A 14,634-nucleotide genomic window follows, 5' to 3' on the forward strand; every position below is an offset into this window, starting at 1 on the left:
CTTATTCCGCTTTTCTGTTTAACGCCATTTTACTAGTGAGATGGTTAGCATTTTGGAGAGTATGTCAACGCTCGATTACATCTTAAACTACGAGCACTATGCATTACTAAATCTTTTTTCGGCATGACGATAACAATCAATGCCGGTGTACTCTCCCCACTATACTTCTAACAATGTTTTGTGGTCTGGAGGTGTTGCTGGAGTATCGTGACACTCTGGGTTTGCTCAGTTTCCTTTCTCATACACTTTTTCTCGCTACTTTTCAGAGCGGTGCCCTGTTTTACCTGCGCTGTATGCCAGGTGAGGTGAGATTTTTCTCTCCTGCCCAATTGGTGAGTGAGCAATTATGAGTATATGACCATGTTTTGTCAGGACTGGTTGGAACACTTTTGGTTCTTTCCTGACATATGACAGTGAATTGTGTTAGACATAAACGTTTTTCAACACAGCACCTTGTCTTTAATAATTTCTTTCTTTGTACTTTGTTTCTCCCTTGCTGTGTGCCTCACGTTCAACCTGTCTTGGCATTTAACAACAAAGCCAGGAGAAGGATAGAATCACTGGATTGCAGGTGATATCTGTTTACTTCCTTTTGATATATGTTTTTGCATGTCTTTAAAGCAGTAGCGTTTTGGTCCTGAAGAAGCAGCTGGATACTATGTTGATCTTGTCAGTCTGCAGAAACATGCCGACCTTTTTGTTCCATCAGTGGTTATTTGTTTAGACCACCTACGCACTCATGTTTTTATTTTAGGAGTGAAGTGATTCTTTAATAAATAATTCTTTTTCACTTCCCTACCTAATTTTACATTTCACATTTCACTTTTGCACACTGCACCTCACTAGTTCTAGCACTGCTTCCAGTCACCATACAACTTTCTTTGAGTTTTTTTCTCTCTCATTTTAGGACTATGCAGGTGAGATTAGGTCTTTAACAACTGACCAGTCCACTGTGAGTACCTTACCTTTGTCTCTGAGGGTGACAGTTCCCAGATGATGAAGGGCGGAATCGGATGGTGACTGATGGGAATTTTCTCCTAATGAGTTTAGTGGTCCCATGGTTGTTTCTTTCACACACTAGTAGTTCATGTTTGTTGTTCTTTTGAGGCACCTTTTAGGGTTTTACTTAGTTCATTTTGACTCCGTGCTACGCTTTTGTTGTAACGCCCCAAACATACACCATTAGCGGCACAGGAGCGGCCGGGTGAACGGTGCAAAATGGTGTCGGGCGCCCAATGCAAGTTAATAGAGGGACTTGGTTTTGGAAATAGGCTGCAGGCCTTGAACCAGAGACTGCACGATGAACAGTAGCAGAGGTAAGTTGTGATGCTGTGGGTCGAAGGACACAATTGATCGAGCTCCTAACGCCCAGGGGCTTAGGGTGCAGGAGTGTCCTTTGAGGTCTGGTTTCTCTACACCAGAGCCGGTCGCACTTGTGTGTGGGGGGGGGGGGGGGTGTCTTAGGATTCACACTGCATCAGTGAGCCACCTGGACAGAAGCCGTAGGCGTAGGGTGCAGAGTGGTCAGGAATCGTGGTTTTGGAGGGTACCAGAGTCCTTTATCTTGGTTTCTTGGGGACAGAGCTGATGTCCTCAGGAGTTCTGGTCTTTTTCAAAGGCAGCCAGTTCTTGCAAGGGTTTTGGAGGTTTCTGACTGTAGAATAGGTGTCGTTTTCTTTGCAGGATGTTCGAAGCTGCAGACAGGCTGGTAGTGCTTGAGCCAGGTCAGTGGGCGTCTTCAGTCTTCTTTGTTCTCTTTCTTCTTAGGTTGGCAGGAACTAGTTTCAGGCTGCCACACCCAAATACGAGATTTAGGTGCGTCACAGGGGAGTAGCAGGTAGGGACCCCCTGTGGGAGGGGGCAAAGCCCTTGCGCCGATTGGATAGGTCCCACCATCTGCAAGACGGTGGGCACTGAAAAGTGTGATTTACTTCCCCATCTCCATCTGAGGGGTGGAGTTTGGGAAGAAGGGCACACCTCCTATTTTTACATAGTTTTCCCACCGGTTCTGCCACCCAAAGTGCTAGCAGCAGAGCCTGGGGGTCGCATTACAAAGCACTGTGCCCATCCTGGGGGAGGATGTGTGACACCTTTGCCCATGATGTGCTTTGTTTCTGGCCACAGAGAGTAGAGGCTCCCAACCCAGGGTCATGAAACATGTCTGGTGGTGGAGGGGCCTAAAGCCAGTCCGAGACCACACCAAGGTTGGCAGGTTTTCAGGGGGCACCTCTAAGGTGCCCTCTCAGTACATGGTTTAATAAATCCAACACTGGCATCAATGTTGGTTTATTAAGAGGTGTTGTTTGGTACCAAACACTCCTGGGTTCAGGGAATCCATTGTGGTGCTGGGGAACTCGGGCTGTCGGATTTCCAGCCCATGTAATCTCTATGGCTTCCCTGGCACTTACAATATCTAAGAAAAGACTTAAATATTCTAGGGGCATACCTGCTCATGCAGATATGCCCACACCTTTATTATAGTGCACCCTGCCTTAGGGCTGTAAGGCCTGCCAGAGGAGTGACTTACATATACTTTAGGAAGTGCTTCTTGGCATGGCACACAGGATAGTGTGCCATGCCATTTTTTTGGTTTTTCTCTTCACCCAGGCATGCAGTCTGCAGTGGCAGTTTGTATGGCCTGGGTGAAAGGTCCCTAGGGTGGCACAACTTGTGCTGCAGCCCTAACGTACCCCCTTCAGTCCCAATTGCCCAGGTACCAGGGGTGCCATTTACAAACGGTTTACAGCAGTGGCTGAAGTGGTGCCAAACAAGGATCAGTTTTAGGGAAAGAACACTGGTGTTGGGGACCTGATTAGCAGGGACCCAGCACACTTTCAGTTGAAGTTGCACCAAATACCAGGCACAAAGTGTGTGTGTGGGGGGGGGGGTTGAGGGGGGGGGGGTGGGGGGGGTAGCCCATCCTTCCCACAGAACCATGAATGCTGTTTTGTGGGCCAAGGTCGGAAAGGTCAAGCAACACTGTAAACGGCGAGAGCTAAAATAACAACCTGAGAAAGTCTGTCTTTAGTCAAAACCCAGGAAAAATATGACTGTTGCTGTGCTTTTATGAACGAACTGGGAAGGATGGGGAGCAGCTCTGAGGTAGTGTGGTAGAAAAAGGTATCGGGAAGTGAAGGGGAACAACACAAGGGAATATAGAATAAAACACACATGCACTTTCAAGGGAGAATAAAAACAGTTCCCTGAATGTGAGCTGTGAAAGGATACAAGCCACCTAATCAAAAGGATTGTAAAAAAGCTATGCTTCAGGAAAGTGAAACCTAACAAAGAGAAGGGAAGCCTTCAAATAAGAAACCCGCATAGAAGACTTACAAGAAAATCACTCTTAGGGGATTCTGGTATAGCATATTCATGGATCTTTCATACCTAAAATGTGACTTGCTTCAATAGACTCCATTTCGCTGAAAAAAAACTTTAGATATGTCTAGGAAGTAGCACCATGAGAAGGTCTGCAGCATAACTAATGCTATTTTGGGAAGTATTTAGAGGAGGAGCTGTTTTGTCAGTGAGTTTAATGCTCAATGTTGCAATACACAATAATCTACTGGTCACTGCTGAAATATGCGTTCACATGCCAGCAAGCTAACACAGACTTTCATCCTTCTGTGGTTAGTGTATTAAGTACCAAAAAATAGGACAACACTAACATACATCTATTATTTAAAGGCCTCAAACAGCAGAAGTGCTGAATGATGTGCTATATAAAATGCAAGCTATTATCATCATGTCGTTCATGGTGCTGAAGCAGAGATTAAACTCATTGTTTGTCATCACAGACAGGGCTTGCCTGTAGGTAGACCATCTTCATATGTGCACATGAGATTGCTAACTGATGGCCAGCCTGACATGCTCAGTAGAGCTGTTATTGGATTTGCAATCGACCAATGGCCTGGTGTTAGAGCTGAAAAGATAAGATACAAGTTTTAATTTTAAGGAAAGTAGGCTGGTGTAGTAAACCTTTACCTCATTTAGACATAACCATGATTTGAAAAGCACTCTACGGTTTAGATGTATATTTCCTATACTACACACTGCCTAGGAAAACTCTTAGTGATACCTGTAAAAATGGTGGTGTATGGGAGGCCAACATCTAAATGAGTAACACTTTGGCATTTCAGACCCAGCAATATAATATATGTTGTGTTACTTACAAACACCTGTTTAATATGGGTAAGGAAATGCAGACTTTGCACTGTTTCTCTGAATTAATTATTAAGGTTGAGTAAGGGAAAATATTTTTTTTCTAGATTTATTCAATTCTTGAGACTTCCTCAGTACATTGTTTAGTTATAGACACATGAAGTAAATGTAAAGTGAGGTACCCAGTGATGACAACTTCTCAAGGTTCCCACTCATACTCACAGTGCAAATGTATACTAATAAAAACAATCTGCTTAGGAAACGGAGTCTTTATATTCTCATATATCTTATTTACCTGTTTCTTTGTGTCTTTGTTGATGTTCTGTACACTGCCTTTCCGCGATCGCCTGCGGTCATGCTTGGTGCCTGCAGTCTTCTGCAGTTTGCTCCGGTCGGGGTGAAAGAGACCAACTCTCTTTGTGCACCCTACATTGTACCTGCATGCAGAAAAAGTAATGGGGATAGATTAACATCAACAAGCTCTTTGTCTAAAAAATAGGAAACTTCATAAACAAGCATCCAGGATCGATTTAGAAGAAATCTGAAGTCAGTATTTTGAGATTTTTCTGAAATTTGGAAAGGGTGAATTCGAAAAATGCTTGGGGTGTGTACGGTAGGAACAGCAGGAGGTGAGGTGACCACCACGCCACAGTCTCCTCTGCACACAGAGAAACAACTTGATACCAATCATGTTCTTCCATTGGATGCCACAAACTGTTTAGTGCAGGAAATATAATCTTGCTATGTATGTGATTACCAAGTTTTGGTAAATGTACAAGCAATACTGGTCATCTCTACCAAGCGGTAGACATTTCCACATGAATATGGATTGTTTCTTAGCTCTGAAGGACACTTGGAGAAAGAGTAATCCGTTCATATTAATTGACCTTGTCGAAAAACTCCTCCTAAAATAGTTAAACATTTGCTTTTTCTTTGCAGGAAGCTTCTTAGTAGGATTCACTTCTTCCAGAATCTATGAATGGATAAGAGCAATTGGCACCGAAACAGGTTACTTAAAAACTTCGGTAATACGCTTTCTCATGGATACTTTACCTTGCTGCAGATTTTTCACCGTGTGAAAATCCCTAGGGGCCAGACTAGACCTAGAGATATAACATAAGCAGAGCTCAGGCGGACCGACAGGGGACATTATGGGGCTTTGTGCTGACTTTGCTCCACTCTGGAAGTGACATCTGGAGACGCATGTAAGCGCCACGCATTCGCAGATCTGTTCACGTCCTCAGGAGAGGAACGATCAGTAAACTGGAAGGACCAGTGTGCAGATTCCTATATTTAGACCTTTTTCACATGGAAAAAGAGACCATTCTACAGAAGAAAGAAGTGGGAAGGCATTGAGAATCCTGCAGTATCCACCAGATAGAGCATTACCGAAGGTCAGTAACCTGTAGTTTCGATGGATTCTGATGTAAAAGCAGATTCCTCACTTTGTGAACAGATTTCAAAAGCTGTACCCCCCAAAGTGGTGGTTCTGTGAAATGGCTCGGATCAGAAAATACCGCACAAATGATTGAGCAAAATGCCCAGTCTGAAGGACCAGACTGTTGAGGCAATAGTGTCACGGAGCAATCTCAAGGATATGCAGGACAGAAACTCTGGATGCAAACGCAGTGCTAACAACCTTGGCTCTGGTGAATGAGCCCTCAGAACTCAAGGAGGCTTTTTAGCCAATGCGTAGCAGATCTTAATACAAAGGACCATCCACTGTGATATGGTTTCTGCACCACTCTAACTTTCATTGCGCCAGAGAACTCCAAGAGCTTGTCGCCCACCCAATCGTCCTTGAATCGTTTGAGGTAAAAGCTTAAAGCACTTTTGGGTTCCAAGTGATGAACCCGGTCTTCTTCTTTGGAGGGAAGAGGCAGAGCAAAGAATGTCAGAAGAGTGATGGCTTGTCTAACAAGGAAAGGCATTACTACCTTCGGCAGGAACGCATCTCATGGTCTCAATACCAGTTTCGCCAGACAAAAGGTGCTATAAGGTGGCTGGACCGAGAGGACCTGAAGCTCACTGATACGACACGCTAATGTTATCATGACTAGAAGGAAATTGCTACTTACTAGTATGCATCTGGTCTTGGCATGTAGAGCTGCAGAGTTACACACTGTACATAGATCACCACCTAGTGTTGGGCCCGGATGTTTGCAGTTTGTTTTTGTCCTGAAAAGTTCTTTGGAAGTCACGAGATAGGTGACTCCTCCTCTGGACCATACTGCGCATGGACATCGGCTCCATCCTCAGATTGTTTTTCGCCATTAGGGAAATGATGGAGCTTTGTAAGAAAAGGAAGGATGTCCATGTAAGCTGTTTGTAATTAAGATAATACTGAAACAGACAAGTGTAGCCGGGTGGGAGTGTAACTCTGCAGCTCTACGTGCCAAGAACAGATGCATACTGGTAAGTAGCATTTTCCGTTTGAGGCATATGAGCTGCAGATTACACTCTGTGCATAGATTGTATAGCAGTACCCACTCTTAGCGGCGACCACCTCTATCTGTTGCAGTAGTTTGAAATAATGTTTTGAGAACAGCCTGGCCCACGTTAGCTTGTTGCTTGGTTTGCACATCTACACAATAGTGTTTTGTGAATGTGTGCGGTGTAGACCATGTAGCTGCTCTGCAGATGTCATCTAGGGGAATGTTTCCTAAAAATGCCATGGAAGCCCCTACTTTTCTTGTAGAATGGGCTTTAGGAGGAACAGATAACATACGTTTAGCTTTGTGGTAGCAAATCTGTATGCATTTGACAATCCATCTAGCTCTCCCAGATTTTGATATGGGATTACCCTTGTGTGGTGGTGAGAAAGACAGAAAAAGTTGTTTGGTCTTACGAAAGGGTTGTGTTCTCTCAATGTAGTATAGCAACGCTCTTTTGACACCTAGGGTACGAAGAGCTCTTTCTGCTATTGTTTGTGGCTGCGAGAAGAAAATGCAAATGCTACTTACCAGTATGCATCTGTTCTTGGCATGTAGGGCTGCTGACATTCATATCTGTGCATAGATCGCCGCCTAGTGTTGGGTCCGGATGATTGCACATTGTTGTGCTGGAAGAGTCTTCGAAGTATCACGAGATAGGTGACTCCTCCCCTGGACTACAGTGCGCATGGGCATCGACTCCATCCCCAGATTGTTTTTAGCCATTGTGGCCAAGATGGAGTGAAACTCAGTGAATGATGACCATGCTATGAGCATATATGTGGATACTGCAGCTGCTATAGGCGCCGGGGAGGAGGGCGGGCGATATGAATGTCAGCAGCCCTACATGCCAAGAACAGATGCATACTGGTAAGTAGCATTTGCAGTTCGAGGCATGTGGGCTGCTGAATTCATATCTGTGCATAGAATACATAGCAGTCCCTCCATTAGCGGCGGCCCGTGCCAGCTGCAGCAGTTTGGAAAAGTGTCTTGAGAACAGCCTGCCCTACAGCTGCCTGCTGTTTGGAGTGCACGTCTACACAGTAATGCTTAGTAAATGTGTGTGTGGTAGACCATGTGGCTGCTCTACATATGTCCTCTAAGGGAATGTTTCCAAGGAAAGCCATAGAGGCCCCCAACTTTCTGGTGGAGTGGGCTCTTGGTGGAATGGTAAGAGTGCGTTTTGCCTTCGCATAGCAGATTTGAATACATTTCACGATCCTTGGAAATAGGGTTACCTTTGTGATGTGGCGCAAAGGCGACAAAAAGCTGCTTAGTCTTTCTAAAATCCTTGGTCCTATCAATGTAATACATTAGGGCCCGCTTAACGTCAAGGGTGTGGAGCATCCACTTCGCCAGTGACTCAGGATTTTTTTTGAAAGAACACCGGCAACTCAATGGTTTGGTTGATGTGGAACTGAGACACAACCTTGGGTAGAAATTTAGGGTTAGTGCGGAGCACTACCCGGTTTGAATGAACTTGGAAGAAAGGCTCTTGGATTGTGAGGGCTTGCAGTTCACTAACCCTCCGTAGCGATGTAATTGCTACAAGGAAAGCCACTTTCCATGTCAAGAACTGAATCTCGCAGGAATGTAGTGGCTCAAAGGGAGGACCCATCAGTCTTGTAAGAACCACATTGAGGTTCCATTCAGGAGCTGGTGGAGTCCGTGGCGGAATGACTCTTTTGAGGCCTTCCAGAAATGCTTTGATGGCAGGCACCTTGAAAAGTGAAAGGTGCTGTCTATTTTGGAGGTATGCGGCCATCGCAGACAGGTGAATGCGAATGGAAGTATAGGCCAGATTACACTTGTATAGATGGAACAGGTAACAGATGATGTTCTGAATAGAAGCATCCAGCGGATCAATGTTGTGGTTTGCACAATAGATGACAAACCGCTTCCATTTCGTCGCATAGCAGGCTCTAGTAGTGGGCTTTCTAGCCTCCCGAATGATGTCCATGCAATTGGGAGGAAGGTTGAGGTAGCCAAACTCTAGGACTTCAGGAGCCAGATCGCCAGGTTGAGCTGTTGCGGATCTGGGTGCTGAATGTCGCCATGGCTCTGCGTTAGAAGGCTGGGTGTGAGATGTAGCCTCTGACGCGGTACCACGGACAGTTCCAGAAACGTGGTGTACCATGGTTGGCGAGCCCAAGTTGGAGCAACTAGGATGAGAGTCATCGAGTGCTGCCTGAGTTTGCGTGCCACCAGCGGAATCAGAGGTGCTGGGGGAAAAGCGTACGCACATTTGCCTGACCAGTTCATCCATATCGCATTGCCCTGCGACTGTGGGTGTGGGAACCTGGCGGCGAAGCTTTGGCATTTTGCGTTCTCCCTTGTGGCGAACAGTTCTATCTCCGGATGACCCCACCTTTGGAAGTACGGTTGGAGTACAGATGGATGTATCTCCCACTCGTGCATTTGGTGGCTGTGCCTGCTGAGCAGGTCCGCCATCTGATTGTCCTTGCCTGGGAGATGCTCTGCCATGAGGAAAATGTTCCTCTGAATGGCCCACTTCCACATGCTCTGAGCCAGATGAGACAGCTGCGGAGAGTGTGTGCCTCCCTGCTTCTGAATGTAGTACATGGCCGTCATGTTGTCCGTCCGGATCAACACGACTTTGTTGCACAGATGTACTTTGAATGCCTTTAAGGCCATGACGATCGCCATCAGTTCCAGAACATTGATGTGCATCTTCCCTCTTGCGTCCATAGTCCCTGCACAGTGTATTGGAGTACATGAGCTCCCCACCCCTGGAGAGAAGCGTCCGTTGTCAGGATAATCTGTGGCACAGGCTCTTGAAACGGTCGGCCCGTGCAAAGGTTTCGTGGATTCCACCAATGCAGAGAGTTGTATGCCCGACCGCTCACCAACACTAGGTCTTTCAACTGGTTGTGAGCCTGCGTCCACTGACGTGCTAAGCACTCCTGAAGCGGACGCATATGTAGTCTCGCGTGCGGAACAATGGAGATGCAGGAGGCCATCATGCCTATCAACTGCATGAACACTCTTGCTGGAAGGGAGGGTTGAGGTCTGAATTTTTGGATCAGTGATTGAATGCTGTTGATCCTCACTGAATTCGGCTGTGCTGTAGCCGCCAGAGTGTTTATGGTCGCACCCAGATACTGCCGTATGTGAGCGGGCTGGAGATGGGACTTTGGGTAATTTAGTGAGAACCCCAGATCGTGCAGAAGGTGAATGGTTTGGGACACGTGCTCGGCACACTGCTGGGCCGACTTCGCTTGAATAAGCCAGTCGTCCAGATAGGGGTAGACGTGAATGTTTCGACGTCTGAGATGCGCCGCCACCGTTGCTAGGCACTTTTTGAAAACCCTGGGTGCCGTGGTGACCCCAAAAGGCAAAACCTTGAACTGGTAGTGTTGGTTTTGTATGGTGAATCTGAGGTATTTTCGGTGTGAAGGATGCAGTGGAATGTGGAAGTACGCATCCTTCAGATCCAGAGTTGCCAGGTAGTCCCCCTGTTGAAGCAGTGGAAGAACCTGCTGCAGCGTGAGCATGTGGAAATGCTCCGAGAGGATGTAAAAATTGAGTGGCCTGAGGTCTAGAATGGGCCTGAGGGATCCGTCCTTCTTTGGAATTAGGAAGTACAGGGAGTAAACTCCCGCACCTCTTTCCTGCAAGGGCACGAGCTCTATTGCCCCTTTTTGCAGCATGACGTTGACTTCTTGCTGCAATAAGTGCAAGTGCTCGCCGGACATAGGACGGTTTTTTGGGGGTATGTTGGGTGGAGTGGATGTGAGCTCCAGACAATAACCGTATTAGATACGTTTTCTGACCCACCTGTCCGTGGTGATGGACTTCCACATGGGCAGGAACTGCTGGAGTCTCCCCCCGACCGGTGTTGCGTGGTCGGGGGGCAGTGACAAGGCGTCACTGTTTGTTGGCGGTGGAGGACCTGGAGCTGTTGTTCCCACGTCCTCTGCCTTTGACGTTGTTGCCACGGTATCCACCCCGACCTTTGTTGGTATAAGAAGTTTGGGTGTTGCTTTTGTAGAATTGCGTTGACTGTGAAAGTTGACCCCTTGAGGTGCCTCTAGTTTTGGAGCGACGAAAGGACCCACCCCGAAACTGCTGGGATTGAAAGGCACCCATAGACTTCGCAGTGTCGTTGTCCTTCTTAATCTTCTCGAGGGTGGTATCAACCTCGGGGCCAAACAGGTGGTCTGGGTTGACCGTCTGGTTTAAAATGGTAGTTTGAATGTCCGGCTTGAACCCAGATATCCTTAGCCATGCATGTCTACGAAGCAGAACGCTAGTGTTAATTGCTCGCGTGGCGGTGTCAGCCACGTCCAGAGAGCACTTAATGGAAGCATTGGTGATAAGCTTCCCCTCCTGTATCAACATCTCTGCCGCTTCCTTATATTGATCGGGTAAGTGCTGTAAAAGGGTCTCTAGAGTATCATAGTGTGCCCTGTCATAACGCGCTAGTAGCGCCTGTGTGTTGGATATGCGCCATATGTTGGCTGCCTGCGCCGCCACCCTCTTCCCAGAAGCCTCAAAGACTTTTGATTCCTTGTCTGGGGGAGGCGCATCACCCGTAGTCTGTGAGTTGGCTCGCTTGCGTGATTTGGAGACAACCAGGGAATCCAAAGGCAACTGTCCTTTGATATAAGTAGGATCGGTGGGCGCTGCCTTGTACTTCTTGTCGATTCGTGGGTTGATGACTCTTGCCCGGGTGGGCTCTTTGAACACCTCAGCCGCATGTTTCAACACCCCTTTTAGCATCGGCAGAGTTTTTACAGTTTTTTCAGAGACCGAAAAGGTGTCAAAGAGGAAGTCGACGTCCACTGGGTCAGCATGGAGGTAGACGTCGTGATTGGCTGCCGCCCTCTCAATGAGGGCATTGAAAGCCGCCGAGTCCTCTGTTGGGGAAGTTTTGGCTGAGAAAAGCTGAGGCTCCTGCCCTGAATGCGGGTCCCCAGGATCGCCACCTGCAGACCATGGTTCAGTCACATCCTCTGGGTCTGAGTAGACGGGGTAGCTATACTCATCCTCGTCGTTACCGTCACCTTCCTCGACATGGGAATGAGTGGGTGAAAGTTCTTGAGCCTGTGGTGATACGGGCTCCATAAGGGCAGAGGCACCAGCAGAGTCCATCTTTCTCTTAAGTGGAATCTTGTAAGGCTCTAATTGTGGTTCAGGGGTGATCTTTCTTTTGAGGAGAGAGAGCCTGCCGTGTTGGCGTCGATGAAAACTTCTTGACTCTCTTCTTCCGTCAGTTGTCGTGGCCGCGGGCCAGGGACCACCAACGCTAGCTTCGGCGTCGAAGACACCTTCACGGGTACTCCGGCCCCTGATTTTGCTGCGAAAGCTTTCGGCGCCGTCTTCGGTGGCAAGGTGAAAAGAATCGGCGTCGGCACCTTCGCCGGTTTTTCTAGAGGCTTGGGCGGCACAGGGTCCTTTGGCTCGACTGCTGCGGTCCCCTCCCTAATACGTTGAAGGGACTCCGTCACCTTCTTAGTGAACGAGGCGGAGAGACGCGCAGCTGGTTTCGGGGTGGCGACCGACGATGCGCTCTTTGGAGTCGACGCCGTTGCCCCCTTGGCCTTGTCGAGTGGAAGCGAGGCAGTGAGGGACTTGGGGTCGTCCTGCCGCTTCTTCAGGTCGAGAGTGGACTTCTTATGGTCGTCGACCTTCTTTTTGGGATCGAGTCGACCCTTATTTGCGTCGACCGTCTCCGGCGCCGATGCAGCTGCGTCGGTCCCTTTAACCTTCGGCTTCGATGCAGTAGCCTTTGGGTCGGCCATTTTGGCGTGGCTCTTGAGCTCGACGGCCATTTTAGATTTCTTCGGCGCCGAGGCCTCCGAAGTGTTCGACCCGACCAGTGGTATCCGTGCTTTCGGTTTCGATACGTCTGGCGTCGAGACCGTTGGTTTCACTTTCTGTTTTGGCGGCACTGGGAGTGGCGCCGTATCAATGTCCGTGGCCGGGCCGGAAGGCGGAGCCGTGGGACGGGAATCAAGGTCTTGGGTAAGGCCCGAAGGCGATCCCTCGACCTGGGCCTCATAATGGCGGATGGCCCCGGAGTCAGTCTGAGGAAGCTCCTCGTCCGAGCTATCCTCCACGGTGGCAAGGGCCCCGTCGTCGTCCCCTACCTCCTCGACGACTTCACCGAAATCCTTGTCCTCCGCGTCGTAGTCCTCCTCGACCTCCGACGCTGGGTTAGATTCCGTGATCTCCTGGATAGCGTCGTCCTCGACATCCTCAGCGTCGAAGATGTCCGTAGGAGGTGGTGCAGATCGCTGGGCCTCCAGGCGCGCAGCTCGGCGGAGCTTGAGTGTCTTTTTAGACCGGAACTTGGAACAGGCCAAACACTTGGCCTTGTCGTGGTCCGGCGACAAGCACTTGTTGCACACCGGGTGTACATCGATATGCGGATACTTCGAGGCACACACCGGGCACCGTTTAAATGGACTTCGTTCCATGATGGAAGAGGTTGGAGCGTCGAGTAGGCTCGTCCGCGCCGAAAGCACGTGGAAGGGCAATGTCGGTTCGGAGCCGAGGAAATTACGAACCCGAACGAGAGACAATACCGACGCAAGTCCTAAAGACCTTTTGGTCTTAAACAAAGTAAGTTAACAACTATCGATTCCGACAGAGGGAACCGAACACATCCGAACCCAATGGCGGAAAAAAACAATCTGGGGATGGAGTTGATGCCCATGCGCACTGTAGTCCAGGGGAGGAGCCACCTATCTCGTGATACTTCGAAGACTCTTCCAGGACAACAATGTGCAATCATCCGGACCCAACACTAGGCGGCGATCTATGCACAGATATGAATTCAGCAGCCCACATGCCTCGAACCTGGCAGTTCCACAGATTGATTGAGGTGGAGGGGAGAAATGACCTTGGGTAGGAATTTTGGATTAGTACGGAGAACGACCTTATTATGATGCATTTGCAAGAAAGGTTCTTGAATGGTTAGTGCTTGTAGTTCACTAACTCTCCGTAGAGAAGTAATAGTTACTAGGAACCCAACCTTCCATGTTAAAAATTGTAGTTCACATTTATGTAAATGTTCGAAGGGAGGTCCCATTAGTCGTGTGAGAACAATGTTCAAATTCCACACTGGTGAAGGTGGTACTCTGGGAGGAATTATTCTCTTAAGGCCTTCCATAAAGGCTTTAATAGCAGGCACTCGGCACAGAGATAGATGCTGTCTGTTTTGAAGATATGCTGCTATGGCTGCAAGATGTAGTCTAATAGACATGTAGGCTAAGTTACATCTTTGGAGGTGCAGTAAGTATCCTATGATGTGTTGAATAGACATGTCTAGGGGAATAATTTTGTTGTTGTGACAATATATTACAAAGCGTTTCCACTTAGCTGCATAGCATGCTCTAGTGGTTGGACGTCTAGCTTCTTTTATAACATTCATGCAGTCTGGAGGAAGGTTAAGACATCCAAATTCTAGGATTTCAGGAGCCAGATCGCAAGGTTGAGCTGAGCTGGGTCCGGGTGCCTGATCTCTCCACGGTTCTGTGTTAAAAGGCGTGGAGACAGGTATAGTTTTTGGTGCTGCACTACAGACAGTTGTAGCAGTGTGGTGTACCACGGCTGTCTGGCCCACGTTGGAGCAACTAGGATGAGGGTCAGGGAATGCTGCTGTAGTTTGCGTACTACTAGTGGCATGAGTGGTAGAGGTGGAAAAGTGTACGCAAATTTGTTTGACCAGTTGATCCATATCGCATTGCCTTTGGACAGTGGGTGTTGATCTCTGGCGGCGAAGCTTGGGCATTTGGAGTTTTTGTGGGTGGCAAAAAGGTCTATCTGAGGTTGTCCCCACATCTGAAAGAATGGTTGAAGAACTTGCGGATGAAGTTCCCACTTGTGGATCTGCTATGGTATTTTGTACTCCTGGGACATGCTGGGCTAAGAGGAATATGTTTTGAGGTATAGCCCACAGCAATATGTTTTGTGCTAGATGACAGAGTTGCAGGGAGTGTGTTCCGCCCTGTTTCTGTATGTAATACATGGCTGTCATGTTGTCCGTGCGGACTAACACAGCTTTGTTTGATAC

General features: G+C 48.1%; 1 protein-coding gene across 7 annotated transcripts in view; it reads right to left on the reverse strand.

Annotated features, from left to right (window-relative positions):
- PHC2 (polyhomeotic homolog 2) overlaps positions 1-14,634 on the reverse strand; it is a 690,492-nt gene that overhangs the window by 26,144 nt on the left and 649,714 nt on the right. For all 7 annotated transcript variants that reach the window (XM_086922215.1, XM_086922217.1, XM_086922216.1 and 4 more), the window contains one exon: positions 4,457-4,598. In XM_086922215.1, the coding sequence (XP_086778341.1) occupies positions 4,457-4,598 (142 nt within the window). The remainder of the gene's footprint in view (positions 1-4,456; positions 4,599-14,634) is intronic.

Source organism: Lissotriton vulgaris, chromosome 5 (genome assembly GCF_964263255.1).
Source record: "Lissotriton vulgaris chromosome 5, aLisVul1.2, whole genome shotgun sequence".
Classification (NCBI taxonomy): Eukaryota; Metazoa; Chordata; class Amphibia; order Caudata; family Salamandridae; genus Lissotriton; species Lissotriton vulgaris.